The 21,161-nt window shown below is 33.2% G+C and overlaps 1 protein-coding gene across 1 annotated transcript in view; it reads left to right on the top strand.

Moving 5' to 3' along the window:
- LOC123873201 (protein sprint) overlaps positions 1–21,161 on the top strand; it is a 347,503-nt gene that overhangs the window by 16,043 nt on the left and 310,299 nt on the right. Inside the window, exon 2 of the mRNA XM_045917922.1 lies at positions 7,120–7,203. Within this exon, the coding sequence (XP_045773878.1) occupies positions 7,135–7,203 (69 nt within the window). The 5' untranslated portion in view covers positions 7,120–7,134. The remainder of the gene's footprint in view (positions 1–7,119; positions 7,204–21,161) is intronic.

Raw genomic sequence — 21,161 nt, 5'->3', positions numbered from 1 at the left:
CGTTTGGAACCCTCATAGCTTTTTAAGTTGACGTAATTAATTAATTAACTATCACCACTACATCATCTTACAAATCCAACAACTACCACACAATAAGAGTAGGTACCTACTCTTAAATTCGAGTAGTTGAGACATTAATCGCAAAATCACGTGACTGTTTTGAAAAAATCTCATGAGTTTGTGATAAAGTAGTTCAGTACCCTCAGTACGAGATTTTACTTCTCATCAATTTTGATAGTATTCGAGAGTCGAAACAAAATAATTTCAAAGTAAAATGGACCTAATTAAATTTAGTTTAAAGTCAAAAATTCAGTACCATTGATTTAAATTTCGCAACGTTTCGCAAATATATGTACAAACTTGAGAATTAAAGCAAGGTAGTTACTGGGCCATTTTAATACTTAAATGTTTAGACTCTCTAATACTATAAACCCTAATACACACAAGCGTTATAAAAGCGTAGCGTTAAAACCCGGCGTTACAAAAAAGCGTTGCCGTGTGAACAGATACAAGTGCATTGTTCTATTTGAACGCTTTTTTTAACGGACGTTAAAAAAGCTCTCGTATGAATGAGGCCTTAACGTTAGTGCTGAGGGCACAGACGTTAGATGTGCGAAGGCTCTGACGGAATCTTGTCGACACGAGACATGAAAGTGACGTATGAAAAATGCGGTGTACCCTGTTAATGCAGCTGAATACGCGAAGGGTGCAAATGTGCAGACGTATGGGGATTCAAAATAGAATGTGGGGTGACTTTAAGGAGATGTTATGAATTTTTCGAAATGGAAGGAGTAGTTTTATTATTCGAAAAGAATTTTTATTTCTGGATAATACCTAAGTATTATTAAAGTTTCAGACGCTTTTTAAACTGCTTCTTATTTCACTAGGATCTAAGTGGTTGATGGAAGGTAATATCTTTAGTTGCAAAAAGTACATTCTTCACATACATCTTTAATTTGGCCTCTAGCTCTCAAAAAAGTGAAAACTGTTACTTATTGAAAGGTGTATATATTTTGATTAGTGAGTAGGTGTTTGTGGCATGTGTGTATGCGAGTGGGTGTGTGCGTGTGTGTGTGTGTGTGTATCTGTGTGTAGTGCGTCAATGTGTGTGGTTGTTAGTATTCTATGACTATGTTTGTTAGTATTCACGGAATAAGTAAATATCAGAAATTATTTCGAAGTTTTTCAAAGTTCTGCAGTAGGTATCTACCTTCGTAACTAAGATTTTAAGAAATGCCTAGTGGAGACGATGCCATAATTACGTATTCAAATCATAATATTTTTTAAATCCATAATATGACGTTTTCATATAACGCAGTTTAAATAAAGAAATTACATTTTAAAACTGAGTTAAAACCTGCGGTTAAAACGAATTTCTCTCATTTTCCAAAAGTTTAACAGTTTAACGCGAACATCTAAAACCATAAACGGCCTCGTGATACATCTCCCCAATAAATCTAACCTAACGAAAACACACGTCGCAAACCCAAAAGCCGGCGAATAAAAATTACTCTCGTTAGGGCTCGAGGAATTGGCGTTAATAAAAAAACTCCGCGTTTCCTGTAATTCGGGAACCGTGACAAACGAGTGGGCTGGCTGCATAATGCGGTCCACACCTCTCGAGGTGCCACCGCTTAAAGAAGTAATATTTTAATATTGTTTTGAGGCCTTCATGAACACTACTTACTTAAATAAAATACTAAAATATTAGATGCTCTTTTATCACAATCAGCGTTTTAACAGGGCTCTCTCCGTCACTTACTCCATACAATCGTAGTTCCAATTTCATTTGAATATCAAGCAACCAAAGTCCATGAAATTTTTGCAGACATATTTTAGAAACTAATATCTGTGCCTGTGGTGTTTTAGATTTTTCTAAAAATATGTAGTTTTGAAATTACAGGAGCTCAAAGATTTGTATGTGAATTTTTAAGACCGTGTAACTTTGAAACCAAATATTTTTTACAGAAATCTGGAAAACCATAGGCATAGATATTAGTTTCTAGAATATGTCTGTAAAATTTCATGGACTTTGGTTGCTTAATATTCAAATGAAATTGCAACTACGTTTGTATAGAGCGAGTGACGGAGAGACCCCTCTTAAGAGTAATTAAAATTATTAATTAATTAGTATTTTTTGAACACTCTCTTTATAATATTGCCAATTGTTTGCGATCTCTGAAATCATGGTACGGTTTACGGTACATTCTGATATCTGTGGTACATAGACATACCTATCTGCTATCTAAGGAAGTAAATTAATGATTGTCAGACGTAGTTCACCCTCCATTTCCTGGTTTCTCTTGTTTTATAAAGAAGGGAGTGATAAATAATATAGACTTAATGATGCCTTTTTATTTAACTTTACCTGTCCTTATTGCTTAAATGATTCTTTTATGCCTGCAATTGGATATAATATTTTTAGGGTTCCGTACCTCAAAAGGAATAACGCAACCTTTATAGGATAACTTTGTTGTCTGTCTGTCTGTCCGTCGTGTCTGCCAAGAAAACCTATCGGGTACCTCCCGTTGACCTAGAATCATGTTTGGCAAGTAGGCAGGTCTTATAGCACAAGTAAAGGAATAAATCCGAAAACCGTGAATTTGTGATTACATCAGCTATGTAAATGGAATAATATATAAATGTATGATTGTGGCTTCGAAATCCAATTTTGATATTATGCAGAAAATGCAATGGTAATAATTAATTATACCTAGGTAGCTATTAATCAATTTGTTTATAGCGAGTAGATTAACGGTGAATATAGTAACAGAGGTGGACGAAATCAAATAAATTGTGGGTACGAAACGAGCCAACAATCCTATAATCCGAGCTGCGAACCGCGCTTTGGTAGTCTCATGGCCGCTAAAATGTTACGGTACGGTGGATATAGGATTTTTTAAAAATCCCATGGGAACTCATTTATTTTCCGGGATAAAAAGTAGCTTATGTATTAATCCAGGGTATAAACTATCTCCATTCAAACAGCCAAATCCGTCCAGTAGTATTGCGTGAAAGAGTAACAAACATCCATCCATACATACATACATAGAAACTTTCGCGTTTATAATATTAGTAGGAATATGAAAAAATACAATTTGGAGACGCAAAGCTCTTAATGAAAACGCACATTTTAAGCGGCTTTGCGCTTTGTCGGATTTAATTCCAGACCAAAGGGGAATTTTGGCCCCAACGTTACTCTCATTTGGGCCTGTAGTTCTTTTGCGAATACAGCCGTCATTTTCACATTAAGTCTCCTCTCTACTTTAAGATTTCAAAATATGTAACATTTAAAATTTAGAGTACCTACACAAAATAATGCCTATAGATATTCAGACAAGCGCCATTTTAACTAACCCTGAAAATACAGGTTGTTTAATTTGCAAAACAGCGAAAGGGATCATTCTCTCTATTATATTGGAATCGGCACGTTCGGCACACCTTTGTAATCCATGAACACATACTATTGTCATCGTTTTGGTGGAACTTTCATTTGAGAGGGCTTAAATGCTGCAGCAGCTTTTTTATGGACCCTTATAATAGAATAACTTTGTCGTCTGTCTGTCTGTCTGTTCGTCCGTCCGTCATGTCTGTCAAGAAAACCTAGACGGCACTTGCTGTTGACCTGGAACCATGTTTGGCAGGTAGGTAGGTCTTTTAGCACAAGTAAAGGAATAAATCTGAAAACCCTGAATTTGTGGTTACAACATTTAAAAAAATTAAAATGTGTTTCAATTTTCAATGTAGGATAACTATACTGAGTGGGGTATCATATGAAATGGCTTTTCTTGTACATTCTAAAACAAATTTTTATTTATTTTTATGCACAATAGTTTTTGCTTTATCGTGCAAAATGTCGGAAAAAATAACCGGGTACGGAATCCTCGGTGCACGAGTCGGACTCGCAATTGGCTAGTTTTTTTATGAAGATAACCACTAGGTATCTACTGTACTAAATAACTACTGCTTGATATTTCATTTGGGTAGGATTTGTTTTTCTCTAAATCTTTTTACTTTTTGTTGAAGAAAAGATTCGGTTGGTCACAAAATTATTGCAGCGACGCGACGTCCAACGGTCACCATGGTTGTTCTCCTAGTTGTACCTAACACAAGGTATACATACTTCCCAACATAGAATATACATAAAGTAATTACTATTCACATAGGTATCGCGCGTACGGGTCGCACTATGATGCCGTTACATGGTGTTCTTCACTCACTCGTCAGTATGTTTCGAGTTGTGAGCATGGTAGCCAGCAGGCCCGACTGCTTTGTATGAGCCACTGCTGTAAAGTTTCAGTTGGTGAAGTCGTTGTAAAGAAAGATTTTAAGCTAACATTGGGACACATCAGGCTTTGAATAAAAAAACTACAAATGATCCATTTTTCCGGTATTTCCCACTTTTCGCAATAAAAAGTAGGTGCAGAATGCAAGCCACGAGCATCTGTGTGCCATACAGATTATTACTTAGCTAAGTAATAAAAATTTAATAAACAGACAAACACTCTAGACAATCAAGTATCAATAGAGTGGATTTAAAAATGACTGAATATTGTTAATTTGTTATGTACTTACATATTATTACTATAATACCAGGACGGTATAACTCATGCATGGATGGCGTTAAATGTGGACGGCTCTTTTTGTGAAGCGACACTTATTTTCGGTAGCCAGGAAATTGCCTACTTCTAACTAGGAGGCTTATACAGTGAAGCTCGCAGCAATTTTGTTAAAACGTGGGGGAGGCGTGAAGTTTTAAGGGCAATGAATCATTTTTGGAATAAACAAATTGCCGCATTCATTTCCATCGACGCTTTTATGAAAATAAGGCTGAATGTACTATTTGTTATATTATGACAATTTCATAAAATGTAATCACACACATTTGTTTTGTTTTGTTTTGTTCAAGGCTCCCACTGAAAACCAGCGCTGCAGCTTGCTGCAGCATTATGCTGAGTGGGAGACCTATATTTGGTCACATGGGACATTTTAATTTTAGTATATATATTAACCCAAGATATTAACTTATAAGTATAATATTATTATGTAGATGTTCATTCAATTAGTTTTAAGATATATTGTATTGTAATGTGATGTAGTGATCAAATAAAAAAGTTTTCTTTCTTCTTTCTTTCTACATTATATAATCATACCTACATGGTAGTATGTAGTTACACTAAAGGTCATGTTGTGATTTTTATGAAATCTATACTAAAAATCGGTCAAGTACGACTCGGATTCGCACACGTGGGGTTCCGTATCCGTATTATTCCGTAATAACACTTTAATTTTTTTTTTTAATTTTCATGGCCGTCATTTTAAATTCTAATTATTTGTTGTTATAATGGCAATAGAAATACATATTCTGTGAAAATTTCAACTCTCTACCTATAACAGTTCACGAGATACAGCCCGCTGACAGACAGACGGGCGGACAGACGGACGGACGGACGGATGAACGGGCGGATGGACAGCGGAGTGTTTAGTAATAGAGTCCCATTAGCACCCTTCGGGTACGGAAACCCAAAAAGCTTGGATAGACTACAATCTTCACAGCCCTTTGAGCTATGTCGGTCATTCTGGTTCTTGGATCTCCTCATTTCTGATTGGACCAGTAGAGAAACTCCACGCATAGCTCAATACTCAGCACTAGATATTATTATAGACGTTGAACTAATTGTTTTCATCTTACTCTATGATTTCCTTTTGAACTCCAATAATAATCACTGTTAGTTTCAATATTTATCCAACATTGTTGTTGTACATTAATAGCCCGTATGGTATTTATGGGCATGGTTTATACACACGTTATATTCATGGCTCTTCGATTACACATTCCGGATGCGCGAGAATTAAATTTGTCGTCGCCGGACCACTGTTTACTGCTCCGATATAGGTACTTATTGTATAAAACTAATTGCTAGATGCGCCTTTGAAAACTGTAGTATGCTGTGATAATAATTTTCTTACCTATGATGGCTCGTTTCAATTGTTTTAAATATGAAAATCAAACTCACTATCGAATCTAATAGTCAAATAAAAACTAGAAAAGAGCTGATAACTTTCAAACGGCTGAACCGATTTTCTTCGATTATAGCTAAGAACACTCTTGATCAAGCCACCTTTTAAACAAAAAAAAAACTAAATTAAAATCGGTCCATTCGTTTACGAGCTACGTTGCCATAGACAGATACACAGATACACACGTCAAACTTATAACACCCCTCTTTTTGGGTCGGGGGTTAAAAACGAATGTACCCGGTGCATTATTTTAGTGGTCTAAACCATCTTCACATTGTTGCCTAATAACACTGTTCTAATAACACTGCATGGGCACATTGGTTAGATGGTTTCAAAGTCTATTAAAGACATAGGTAGAATAACCTTTTTTATACTTATTTCATAATATATTATTAGGATTTCGGCCGTAAATCACTTCTAGCAGTCTTTATCAGCTTTCGTAGAATATACATATAGGTTTTTAAATACACTCTGGTCTGGACAAATGTTTGTACAATCTTGCATTGCTTGGAATTAATTTTGTTGTGGTTAGCGAGAAGTGAAATGCAAGAATAGATTGAAAGAAACCCGAGTCTCATTCGAGAATCTCATTATTGTACTTTTGAAGCTGAGCTTTCAAGAGCTACATACCTACTTATTTAATTTCTTTATTGAAGTATAATTGTTGACCTACGACTCTAGTCGAGTACGAGGTTTTCCTATCTTAGATAACATAAGGCATTACTTAAACTCTAAAGCAGTATGCAGCGATGTTTATTCGATTTTCAGCTGGGTATTTCGCATTTTCGTTTAGGTTCATAAACGTATATATAATACTTATACCTACAAATTAAATTATGCATAGAAAACGAATAAAAAATACATATAAAACTTAATAAGTAATTAATTATTTTTCGAAATTTATAATAGCTTAGTTGACTTTGGTCAGGTCTGGAAATCGAGATACGCGTACTACATGTACATAGAGATACAACAGGCAAAGCCGTACGTAAACCTACTATCAAGCGTTCTCATACAATATAATGGTTATTATTATAAGTAATCATTGATAAATAATTAGCGTAGCAGTAATATTTTAATGATTGTTTTTTGTTTCAGTGTTTGGAATGCAATATGTCGAACATTTGCCAGCGATATATCCGGAGACACTGCGAGGAGAAACATGGCGGATCCTATATGAAGGTGGGTGCCATATTGAAAGAAAGAAAAAAAAATTAGATCCACACAATAATACAACACTTTATGTATGAATAAAAAAAAAATTGAATAATACCTACTTAAACCTACTTACCTTTAACACACTGACGCATTAGCACGCGTAATGTTTCACTAGTGCTTGCAAATGCGATGCTGTGTAAGGCGTAGTATTTGAATTTCAGGTACTTACTGTCATCTTATTACAAACCATAACTAAATTCTAGCACTAACATTTCAAACGAAAACCCATCGCTCAAAACCTGTGGCAAACCTTGCATAACTTGGCTACAGGTAATACTAGTAGGTATAAAGGAATCAACTAAATGGATACAAATCATAGTACCTATTACCTAATACCATTTATGTTCCAGTAGTAGAAATCATTAAAATTAAAAAAAATGGAAGATATTCTGGTCCTTTTATCTACAAGTTGGAAATAAACATATTCACTCGGACGTGAATAAAATTACTGTTATGGTGATCGCACACGACCGTTACATAAGAGAAGCAAGAGTAGCGAAAGAATTTGATTCTCGAATCTCAGTAGAATCTGCTTTACGAACCGACGCGTGGCGGTAGAGCTTTGACTTGTTATAAGTGCCGTAAGTTACCTTAAAAGCCTCAAGATCCGATTTCGAGGAAGCATGCGAGAGACGTGAAAGACGTTAGCAGCATTCGTGCCCCGTAAAATGTGTGAGCAAAGCAGCGTGGAACTCTGCTGACGTCCGTTATTGGTTATTGGCATTTCATTGGCCTCTGCGGCTCTTGAGTACTGCGCCTTTTGCCCGTTTTGTTGTATGCGATCACCATTAGAATCCGGCTAATAAATAATAGGGATGTTGCGTGACAGCAGGCTATGATGCCGGCTTAAGTTCTGGAAGTTGGTTCTACCTACCTATTCTTATTTCTGAACTGGAGCTCTAATGCATGTAAAGTGTTGTAAATGTAGCTGGTTGGGTTTAGGATAGACTGGTCAATTACTGGATGTTACTTATCTCTATGCAAAGATATTCTTTTTTATTTATTTAATTTTCATAAAATTTACCTCTACAGTTGCAACACCACATAAATGATATACATTTTTAATTATAGATACACATAATTATAACTTTAAATTAATGGTTTAAGAAAGACGAGTAAGAAATCAGAATAAAAACGTTAAAGTAAGTACCTCACTATTCTTAATACTAGTTCATTTTTTTTTTTTTACAACAAATAGCAAAGAATACAGACATGAAGAAAAGAACAAGGAGAAGGAGGTAGAATACAAATGGCGGCCTTATCTTAACAATATCGGTGATCTCTGATAAGCAACCTTAGAAATTAGTAGATGTTAAGGAGATTAAACTGCAGGTGGTGTATTAATAAACATTATATCTACATTAGTTATTAGATTTTCTGTAGGCATGGCTCATACGTGGCCCTCATATCACTTTATATAAAAAAAGAAAAACGTTTTTCTCTTCAACAGCCCAATAAAGGGGTTGAATGCCGAGTATGCTTTTGACATTTTAATTTCCTGCCTTGTTAACGAGTCCGTTGTACCAGACTCCTATGCGGTCAGTTTTAGTTTGAAAACATATTTTGCTGAGTTTCACGATCTCTTTCAAGTAACGTATTAAGGATCTACGGATATTATAATTAATTTCCTTCTTTTTTAAACCAATAAAGTTCCTGGAGCGTGAAAAAAAACACAGGTACAATAAGATTAATTACCGCAAGCAGATCAACATAGTATTTTGCTTAGGTACCTCATACCTATCAGCTTAGGTGGCAAAAACTGTAGTCAGAATATAAAGGCCATATAAATGTCAGAAAATCAGTCGATAATAAAACGTTAAAGATCATAAACGCCTGATGATTTATTAATAGCAGAAACTCATAACAATGATTGGATATTTTTGTTACTACAGTAATTTATATATTTTGTAAATGCCAACGGAACATTAAAATAAATCAAAATCTTTAATCGTTATTACTGCGTGATTATGGTTACTGCTTTGAATGAAGATTTAATTAGGTACTTGTCGAAACTATGACTTTTTTCTCACTTTTCGACGTTAGAACATAAATACGACACCATTAAGCAATGTTTTAAAGGGACCTTTGAAGATATACTCATAAATCCAATCACATCAAAGTTTAAAAGCGTTTCGAAGAAGTTCCGAAACGATCATTAAAACTTTGACTTACAATCACGAAAATTGTCCATTAATGACGGAACCAATTTTCTGTGTAAACAGACCAAGGGGCAAGATTTTAATTAGTGGGTATTTATAAAGCCTTTTTAGGAAATTGCTCTGTTGGGCAGGAACAGGATGAATCCTTGCATTTCAGACCGAAAGGATTCTTTGTGTCTCAGAATCATTAGATTTAGATTTACTAAAACAAAACAAAGTACTTTACCTACTTATAGGGAGGTCAGACTATCGTTTGAAATTCTCTATTTCTACTGAACCGATTTTGATCAAACTTACTAAGTTTGTAAGTCTTTACTATAATAAAAAACTAGAAGGGATAGTTCGCTTTTAGATCCGACGCATACCTCGGAGTGAAGTGGAGCCAAGGCGCAGTCTTTACCTTAAACACATCTTTATAGCCGGCGATCGATAGGTTGGATGGCATTTTTATTCAATTCATATTTGAAACTCATCCAATCGAAATAAGATAGGTGTAAGTTGATTTGTAAACTTATAAGGGACTAGGGTTCCAAATGCGCCTTTCAAACACCTTTGTAAAGAGCGCACAGACACACAGAGAGACCGATACACAAAAATTAGAAAACAATGTACGTTGCAAAGAGAGTATATTTTACTACGTTGGTCCCTTGAGTGTTAACTTAGCCATAGATAGTAGTTGACAGGCATAGACTTGTCAGAACGAGAGCGGTGAAGTGACGCGACGACGTTCCAGTTCACGTTACATAGGTATATATTTCAATATTCAAAGACTGACCTCGAAGTATCGCAGTGGATTTTCTCTGCGCTATCAAAGAGCACGCCGGAGGATACTGTAGCGGGAGGCGTCGCTATGCGTCGTCGGTGTGTATTGGAATCTGCCTAATTGCGCCAATAATGCGCCACCGCGGTTTGTAGGCGATTTTTTTCACCAGTGTACGCTAACGGGCCGAGGATCCTCCTCGCTTCGTTGCCGTCCACCGGTGTGCGCTAGTCCTTACTTCTCGCTCCTTCTTCGCGTTCTGTATGTTTAAGCCTTAGAACTTAAATTGATAAGGAAATACCAGTGGTAGGGATAGAAACAAAAGCTTTGGAAGTGAAAAGCGAACAGTTTGCGGTACAGTTCAATTTCCGCAATCACACAGAGCGGCGCCGGGCGTCCCTACGAACTACACAATACGTAGTAACGTTACGTATCGATAGGTTGATATTTCATTTATACATACTTCCATACTTGATATTATAAATGCGAAAGTAACTCTGTCTGTCTGCTAGCTTTAATTTTTTGGGCGATGTAACCAATAATTCACAGTTTTCGGATCTTTCCTTTTAGGTACTTCTTCTATAAGACAGTGCTACCTGCCAAACGTCATTACTCGAACGAGATGTACGCAATAGGTTGTGATTCTTGTACTGTGAGTTTGTGGTGACAGACAGACAGACAATGAAGTGAACCTTTAAGGGTTCCTTTTTCCTAGAGATAGGTACATTAAAAAACAATAGATGCCATGGGTATAATCTATCTCTAACATGAACCCAGTTAGGAAATTTATTATAGTAACTTAGATCAAAATCGAGCTTCGACAGAATGTAATTACAACTGCCTTCCCCATCTGTGAGCCTGTCTGGAGTTGTAACTCATTTTCTTATAAGGCGTTGGCGGAATAATTAAGTTTGAGCAAAACTTATAACTAACTTGTAAAACGTTTTTAAATATTGTTTTATTATACTAACTATAATAGTTTCTCATCTATTTCTTCGTTCCTTTTATAAAGAACAAGCAAAGAAGACAACAACAAAAGCGTAGGTATATACCTTACCTATGAAATGGCGAAATTACAAGAGAATTTATTTTGTCAAGACATCGATATTAATAGCGCTAATAAAACTCGATAGCAATTCCACGTTTGTTGGAAGTAGGTACCATGACAGGTTTCGACAAACGGCAGTAATAACTTGGGTGTTCCAATAACATTAAGTAAAGTAAAGGGTATCATTTGTAACCGCCCGAATGACACCGCGCGATAATACGACATTTATTAATTTTCTTCTATGAGGAAAAGCGGCGTTCTACAGGGTGTTTGGTAATTTGTATAATATAATGACGACACGTATCCATGCATGCATTCGCCTTGGCCTATCTAAAGATAGCCAACGATCTCAGTGAGTTGGGGCACGTTAGGGTCATGAAAACTTTGACATAATTTTTTTTTTAAATTTTGTATGGAAATTTTTAGAATTTTATTTCGTCATTATACTTCAGCATTGTATTTATCAGATCAAAGTAGCATGGGTACGTGTCGTCTTTATATACTAATTACCAAACACCCACTATACATAAGTATAGGTATTCAGTATCTAATTAGATCGGTAAAACATCTACATAAATCATACATATTTAATTCTGAGTAATTAAAAATTACATAATAGAAAACAATGTCAATCCTTTAAACTACTAGCCTACTAATTATAAATTAATATTTTTCCTTAACAACGCAATGTCATCAAAAAGTGCGCTGCTCATTTCCCCTGGGGTAAAGGTGGCCATTAAGCTGGCAGAATTGCCACGCTGAATGGCGATGGACAAAGGCAAAGGATCAGCCCCCCGATTGTGTAAGAAAAACGTATTCATCGCTATCGTTATCGACAACGAATTCTGCCCTTTGATTGGTTAATTCGCTGTTTACCTTTTTTCACAGCCAATCAAGGGGCAGAATTTCTAGACGATAACGATAATCATGAAAGTAGTGTTGAATTGGGGATTCTGTATCAAAATTGGTGGGGATTTTGGATCACTCTCGCTACGCTCGCTCGCTTCGCTCGCCGTGATCCAAAATCGCCACCAATTTTGATACAGAATTCCCCAATTCTAAACTACTGTCCTCAACAACACATTAAATAAATGGAGTGTAGCTAAATCCAAGCAAAAATTAATCAACTATCCGTATTTTGAACAAACTATTCACATGGTTTAAGAACGAAATATTCATTCTATTTGCACGAGCAAATGGTGATAAAACTAGATAGGTACTAAGAAACCTTGAATTTTAAAATTACTCTTCAAATGTAATATTTTTACAACATGAAAAACAACTATTTGGCTATAACAACCTACACCAAATATTGTGTTTTCAATACGAGTATAATCAGTAAATTAAATAAAAGAAGCAGGTATATGGAAGTTAAACAAGCATATTTAATCATCTAAAACTTTATTATTCATACACCACTTTTTTAAACAAGTTACATTTTTCAGCGCACAGATGGTCGGATGATAAACACAACTATATATGTCAGAATGTGAATTATACAACTCATACAATGTTAATAAACGAGGACATCCTTTATCTTCTAAATTATGTACGTTAGGATTACTTAATATATCTTTTAACCATAACTGCTTTTCAAGGCCTTTACAATAAATATCATTATTTTTTAAAATATCTATTAGATGGTATTTATAGGTCTCGTAAGGCACGATTCCCTCGCTCCATAATATTTTTCTATTCTTTTCAATCCATTTAACTTGTTTCTTTTCTGTGTCTGTTAGCCATTCATAGGGATATGGCGGTTTTATTAACAAAACTTGAACTCGATCACTATACACTATAGCAATCTCTTTAGGCAGAAAGTAATTTTGATCATTTTTAAAACCTTGAACGTCCACAATAATTTTCATGATAGTTTTCGAACAATGTTACTCAGCGGCCTATACTCCACAAGACGATCGTTTATGATTAAACAGTAAGCGCTGGTATTGCTTGGAATTTCCTGAGACGTTTCTATTTCCAGACGAACATCAACTGGACCAGTTTTTAAATTTTCATTTTGTCTGGAACAATCTATGACAAATAAAGGCGCTATTTCTTTAAATGTATGAAGATCAAGCAGTGGATCAATAGGAAGGTTGTAAAACGACTGACGAAACTTGGTGTACATGTCGTATAATATACTGTATTTATTTTCCTCAAACTTGAGATTTAAAGCATCATACGGATAATAGTGGGAATTCAGGAATAATGTGACATTGGTTAATGTACAATGATCGAATATTGTGCTGTCTCTGTTTTTAACGTTTTTTCTATTAGTTTGCAAACCAAATATAACATATCGAGGTTTTTCTAATTGAGAAGCAGTCTTTAACGCCCATGAATGTTTGGTAGTTTTTGGCAATAATGGATATTCATACAAATCCCAATTTCTAAATGCTATTTGTACGGGATTATCTTTTTCTAATTTCCTTAAAAGTATTAATCTTTGCTGATCTGATACTTTAATATGTGGTACTCGCCATTGGATTCTCTGTATATCAATGTCTACAATATCATCGCTACCCATGACAACACTATTTATGTTAGTACTACCTCTGTTAAGTATGAGTTCATGTTTACAGTTTATTATTATTTTATTGTAGTCTTCAGCAAAACCTAAAATCTTATTTAAGGGTATCAAAGCATTAAAATTTCCATTTTGATTTTTAAATCCGTCTATATTCCAACCCCAAGCAGCAGCCGCTTTACTGTCACCGCTATTCATTGAAATGAAAGATTTTATGGTTGTAGTTATTCCAGCATTTCTAATACGATCGATTTCAACACCATTCATTTCGTATCGGATATCTTGAAAAAGAAATGCAATTGCATTATTACTGAAGTCAACACTTTTCTTTTGAACTTTGCCAGCTTGATCTTTATGAGTCACCGAAACTTTTCCTTCAATGTAAATGGAACTGGCTGATGGTAACACGTAAATATCTTGCTGGTGAATAGGTATCCGAATTTCATCATTTTCATTGAAACTGTTATTGTATGGATTATATGTATGAACCTCATAACTCTCGATAGAGTTATCGAATTCAGGTAATTCGTTGATCTGAAGGAGGCTCATACTTTGAAGCCGAGGGCTTTAAGAAATTGTTTATTACTCTGATGAATTTTTTTATATACTCTAACACGTCTTCTTTGTTTTACACTTTCCTTGGTAATAACTTTCTTAATAGTTGGGTTATACTCTTTATAATAATTACTTTTGTTAAATACGATCATTTTGACTTTTTCAAATGAAGACACAAAACAATAGTTTCGCCCTTAAAATTTATATTATTGCCTTCCAAATCCAAAATTTTTATTGTTATTGATGAAATTATCTTTCTTTTGACCGGAAAATATATCACATTACTTGGAGATTCTATAAATCTATGACCTGGAGGAATGTTTGGCACAAACTCATAAATAATATGTGAAGGAGAACCGTTAGTGTACGAACTCTGTACAAGATCACATTCGATCCTTATGACAGACAGTGGTAGAATGTTAACGGATTCTGTAGATTCATGCCATTTATTTGCTTTTAGTTTTTCGTTAGAAAAACCTAGCATAGGTCCAATACTATTTTCTGAATTAAAGTTTATAGTTTCAGTACAGTACAAAGAGCATGTCATTGTATTGATGTTAGATTTTATTTGTAATTCACAATTTTCAACTCTTTCTTTTAGGTATTCATACAAATCTTGTAAATCGTAAGCACCTGGTTGAATAAGAATTCTTTTTTTCTCTTCTCCATATTCAAACACATTATTATTATAGTCTACATTTGGAATTGAATTAAATGCAGAAAAATATACTAAGCCACACTCATATTCGTCTTCCAAAATAAGAGGAGGGGCGTAAAATGATTCTAGAATAGATTTTTCACCCACGATCGTGAGTGTAATAGACATGATGGTTAAATGAGCTTACATATTTTTGTATCATCTATTTATTTTCAATTTTTATTCCAAAAATTAATAAGAAATTTGATACATAGATGGCCACAGTTATAAGAATTAGATCCTTGATAATTGTCATAATTATAATTAATATTCGCTCCCACATATTTTACAAATTCTTTAGGCGGTTTCAAATTACCATAACTATCAAAGTATTCAATGTAATTATTTATTTTTGCATAGGCTACCCAATGAGTTCCAGGATTTTGAGAGCTATCTAAGTTGATGATACCACACTCTTTTTTAAAAGGATATTTTGGAAGTTCATTTCTCATAAATACACCTCTGAAATAAGGAATATTTTTTGAAATTTTTAGAATATCCAAGTTACTTAGAGCACGATTAGGTAGCCGCCGAATCAGTTTTTTTCCTTTGCTGTGTATATTCCCAAACCATTACCATAGGGCTTTATAAATAATCCTTTTCCGATACACAATGTTTCCATCTTCTCGTTATGTCTCTTTAGTTCTTGAAATTTTTTTTTCATTAAATTAATAGCATTGACTGCTTTCACTATACTAGCAGTACCACCCGCTAAGCTGCCCGCGGCAGACAATCCTGCAAATATGGGGACTAGTGGCAAAACCCCACCTGTCTTTGGTATGGGTATTATACGCGGTACATTAACTGAAGATGTCGCTGCTAATTCCTTAGCAGCAGCAAGAGCTAATTCGATTGCAGCTTTTTTGCATTTAGGTTTCAATTTATGGATATGTTTTTTCGCGCGAGATACAATATCCTTAAAGCTTTTCTTAAAACCAGCACCAGAATTACTTGTTTTCAAATTGTTAGATTTTCTTCTCAAAGTCATTTTACGCTTGGATGGTTGTTTCTCCATTTTTAATAAAAGAGAACTCTGCTCAGTATCGTAGATAATAAGAGACTGAAAGTTGTTAACATAAAATGTGTTTATAAAAGATTTAGTTTATCTATCCAACTGTTTTCACTAGGCGGCAGACCTAACCATTTGACATATAATTTATTTCCTTTTGTTTTTAAAACCTTTTCAATAAGATATATATCAGGATGTTTTGTTTTTTGTAATTCTTCAGTATAGAATGATCCTAAAATAGGTCGCTGTCTTGCATCTTTTAGAAGGTAAGTAATTGGATGAGTGTTTTGAACTTGAGCTATATTAAAAATTTCAGTTGACCAGTTGGGAGTATATCCTTTGTCAAAAGTTCCTTTGTATTTGCTTATTCTTACATAATCTCCAATTTTGAATTTTGAACGTTTCTGCGATGGTGCTGATAATTGTAGTAGTCTGTATCTTTTTAGTATATTTTGTTTATTCTTTTCATTAACTTTATCTGGAGCTGTACCAATTGTTCTGTGAAATGTGGAGTTATATTTTTTCATGATGTGCTCGAGGGTTCCATCATTCCATTTGTAATTCCCTTGCAAGCTAAATTGCTTGTACATTTTAGTTTTCAACGTTCTTATAAATCTTTCTACTATTGACGCCTTTTTAGTGGAATAAGTGGAATAATGATTTATACCGTATTTTTGTAATAATTTTTTGAAACAACTATTATAAAATTCTGTTCCTAAATCAGTTTGTAGATTTTTGGGAACACGACCTTTTTCTAGTAACTTACTAAATGCTTCAGTCACAGTTTCTTTATTTTTAAGTTTAAGCGGATATGCCCATGCATACTTTGAAAAAGCATCGATGACTGTTAAAATATATTTATATTGTGAATTATCTTTTGAGAATGATTGCATATCAACTAAATCGGCCTGCCATACATCATCAATGTCTTTAAGTATAACATGTCTTCGAGGAAAATTTTTCCTAACATTTTTATGTATTTCATTTACTACACTATCTTTGCTCATTTTTTGAATTTACGACTTACACCTTCTATATTCCTTTTTAGACTATTTATTTCTGATTTTAACTGCAACAATGTTTCCTCTACTGTTTTTAATCGTATATAGAGCCCATCTAAGAATTTGTCAACATATAGTTTAGTAGCACAGTCGTTTGGGTCAATGGGTGTACCAACATGTTTGATGATTTTATGTTGAGCATCAAAGATATTTTCTAAGGCAGAGCTATCCATTTTCAGTTTCTTGTGTACATGATGACCAAACTTGTTGACATTCATGTTCAACAGTGTTTATAGAACTAAGCAAAAATGTAACCAGGTTTTATTTTTATATACTTATTTTATTATACCAGCTTCTTTAAGTTCTTCAATTATTGATATAATCTCATTGTCATGACTAGTGTTGCCAGCATCTTTTGAAGCAATTAAAATTTTCAATCTATCTACTAACTCATTCGGATCATCCCAGTATATGAAATCTGTATTTTTTTTCAAAGTTTTAAGAGTTGGCATAAAACCACCTTGTTTTTTTTCTTTTAATTCACTATCAGTAAAGAGAGGTTTCACAATTTTAGTATATTTTGTCCCTTTATCGCCTTTAATCTGATTCGTAGGGTTATAATCTCTCCTATGTGCACTAGTATTGCATAAAATATCTTTATATACTAATTTATCTTGATCAGATACAATCTTTACATCTGGTTTACTCTGAAATAATAATTCTGCCAAACCTGGGGTTACTTCATAGGATCTATTTCCTATTTTAGCCATCATATTTTTGCTATGAGCATCACCATCTGAAAATGTTACTTTTGTATTTCCAATCATTAAATTACTATTTTCATTACGTACACCAAAAGGTACATTCAAATTATAGATTTCATTGCTTTTTTCAGGCGTTGGAGATGGAGTATAGAATTCTTCGATTTCTTCAAAATTTTGGGTAGAAGTTATTGGTTTTGGTGTTACATAATTTTTATCATCATTTTCTATGTTTTTAATTTTATCAGAAGTTGAAGGTGAACATGTATCTGGTAAATCATGGTGACTATTGTTTTTATTTTCTTTTTTTTGCAATACTATGGATTCTAATGGATCCGTTATGGATTTAAAAAGTTTGCGCCTTTTTAGTTCTAAATCATCTTCTTCTTCACGCATTTGTTTTGCTTTCTTTTTGATGGTTTCAATTGATTTAATTAATTGTTTCTTTACAACGGCTTCCATTTTTAAATTAAATATGGGTAGGTATTCTTACCAGTGCTCTCATTTGACTGACTAAATTTGTGTCTCGTATGTGGTATATAATTGTAAAATTGTTAGTCGAATTTCACGAATATGTCAAATGTTTTTCTGTACCGACCGTTATTTAGTTCGCAATCTTTGTTGATTGATAAAAACATAAACGGATCTTTCCAAATACTTGCACACAATTGTTTAAAGACATGCCAGCTCATATCAGAATTAACATGTTCCTTATATATATGTTTTAAGTTTATATCATCTTGCTTGAAAATAATTAAAAAGTTAACATTGTCACGTATTAATTGCTTAGGAATTTTTGAATATGTTTGGGTCAAGTAAAAGCAATCAATTTGTTTGTGTCTGCCCATCGAAAAATAATTTCGAATATTAACTTGATTTTCACAAGTCACGTCGTCAAAAATGAAAATAGAATTTCTTAAGGCTTCAGTTGGCGAAATAACTTCTTCACTATTTTTGAACATAATAAATTTAACATCTGGAGTATTTTGAAAAACTTTTTGTAGGAAACAATATTTAGATTGAAAAGTGGACTTTGAGTAAATATAAACATTTTGGAATTTAAGTCCATTTTCGTGCAATAATAAGTTTATCATAATATTTGTTTTCCCACAGTTGGAGGGTCCGCAAATTATGCATCGAATTGTGTTTGGTAGAAGTTTACTATGTCGGCTAAAGCATGGTGGTGGTGTTTCAACATCTATATAATTTATTTTTAATGATTCAGCCTGTTTTATCAACTTCATATTACTGATTGATGATAATTTTAAAAATGCAACTTATTAAATAACTTCATATTATTGCTAGTTGATTTAAATTTTAAGGTATTGCTTGTAGGTATCACATTCGTGTTTCACTTCGCACTTGTCTAGCGCACTATTATTTGTCGATGATTATATTAAAATGTAGGTATACATTTTAATTTAAACCTTGTGATAATAGTATGAAATTGAAATTCGTAAGAACTTAATATTAAACAGGTTCTAACATGTCGCTAGAGATTGCATAATGCGGACGAATGTCATACAAGTATATACAATTGTTTTGAAAACTTGACTCCATAGATTTGTTACTAAACAATTTTCATTCCCAGATCTTCTCACGCAAGGAACTCACTCGCTTCTGGTTAGTGAAAAAAATTACTTATATAATATTTTGACTGTATTCTTTTCTATTTTAGAATTTGTTTATTGATATTTTTATAAATGTTGTTTTATTGTTATATTTATAAAATTTTGTATTTTGTTACAGCATCATGTCGGACTTTTATTTCACGGATGACGAAAGAAACACAAGTATGAATAATCCATTTTATGGAGCTCAAGACTTGGATGCTATTTTAGAAAGAGAAGAAGAGAATAGATTGAAAGCTTTACGTGAGCAAAAAAATAATGAAACACTTGAAAATAACACCAGTTTGAAAACCATAAAAAAGAAAAATAAATTGTCTTTAAAAAAGAAGCTTCCAAAAATAGATCATGTGATTTCACCAGCTCCAGATTCATCTTTTGTTATACGGAAAAATAAAGCAAAGGGAAGCCACATTATAAAAATTGAAATACTTGAAATTGATAGTAAAGAACAGGAGAACAGTGCAAAGACTAATTTGAGTGTACAGTACATAGTGAGTGATAATTATGACAATATGATGGATGCTACAGAAGATTTAATTAATAGGATTATACAAAAGCTAAGTGTGCCTGAATAGTTAAATTTAATATTATTTTATTGTTATTTTGCGATTGTAAAAATAAAAAGCATAAATGAGTTCTAATTAAAGTATAAAGTATATTTTATATTTTCATATCATGCAAGTAAGTTGTAGTCCGAATATTTTCCATTAAGTAGTAAGTTTTTATAATACGTTAATCTTATGTTAAGTACTAAGTTTATGAAGTAATGTAAATAATTGGTTGAATTAATAAAGGGAATATAAAATATGTTGTGATTTTATTTGAAATAAAACACTGTGGTAAACTTAATCAAATTTATTAAATGCTAAATTACCATTAAAACTAATATTAAAATTAGACACATAAAAATTTGTAAAATACATAGGTACTTAGCATAATATTTTTACTAAAGAATCGTGCTGTAATGCCCCCAAGGCAAAGTTTTAAAATCATTTTCCATTATTTGCCTTTTATTATCATCACTATTTAATACTAATTTATTAATTTTCTGAGTAAAAACCTGATGATTTTTTGATCGTATGACAAACATATCATCTCTTATATTTTCATTGCAAAATAAGGCTTTCTTATATTTCTCAAAGTTTAATTTTTTTGTCACAGGCTTCGTGATACCCTTTGCTTTACTGATAGTTTTTTTCTCAGAAAGTAAACAATATAATTTTGCGCGTAAACCAACAAATTTAGAAATGATTTCTCCTCCCATTTCGTCTTTAAAATATCCAGGTATTTTCATATTAGCTTTCGGCATATTAAAAATATTATCATCTTCAAAATTGCTAGTATCAAAATAATGAATGTTATCTTTCATATCTTCATAAAAATCATCAGTTTTTACAAGATATAGTAAACTATCAGTATCCGTATAACATAACTGAACATTATTTCCATAGATTCTTTTTATGACCGAATAATGAAAATGATACAAATGCGTTTTCGACAGTTCAAGAATCGTGAATCCAATATATATTGGTCGATCTAAGACAATTTTTGTTTTTTTCAATTGAATAGCTACTAAGTTTTCAGAAAAAATTGATAAACTGTGAAAATGTGGTGCACTAATATATTTTTCCGCTCCATTCAATTTATTAGTATTATTTGTAGTATCTCTCCAAACGTTTACTAGTTTTACGTCAACCTGCTTCCTTTTGTTTTCTATCGTTTTTCCAAAAATAGAATTATTCTGCTTTTTAAAAAAGTCTTTCTCAAAATCAGA

The sequence above is a fragment of the Maniola jurtina genome, chromosome 16 (genome assembly GCF_905333055.1).
Source record: "Maniola jurtina chromosome 16, ilManJurt1.1, whole genome shotgun sequence".
In the NCBI taxonomy this organism is placed as follows: Eukaryota; Metazoa; Arthropoda; class Insecta; order Lepidoptera; family Nymphalidae; genus Maniola; species Maniola jurtina.
This window is presented reverse-complemented; position numbering and strand designations above follow the sequence as displayed.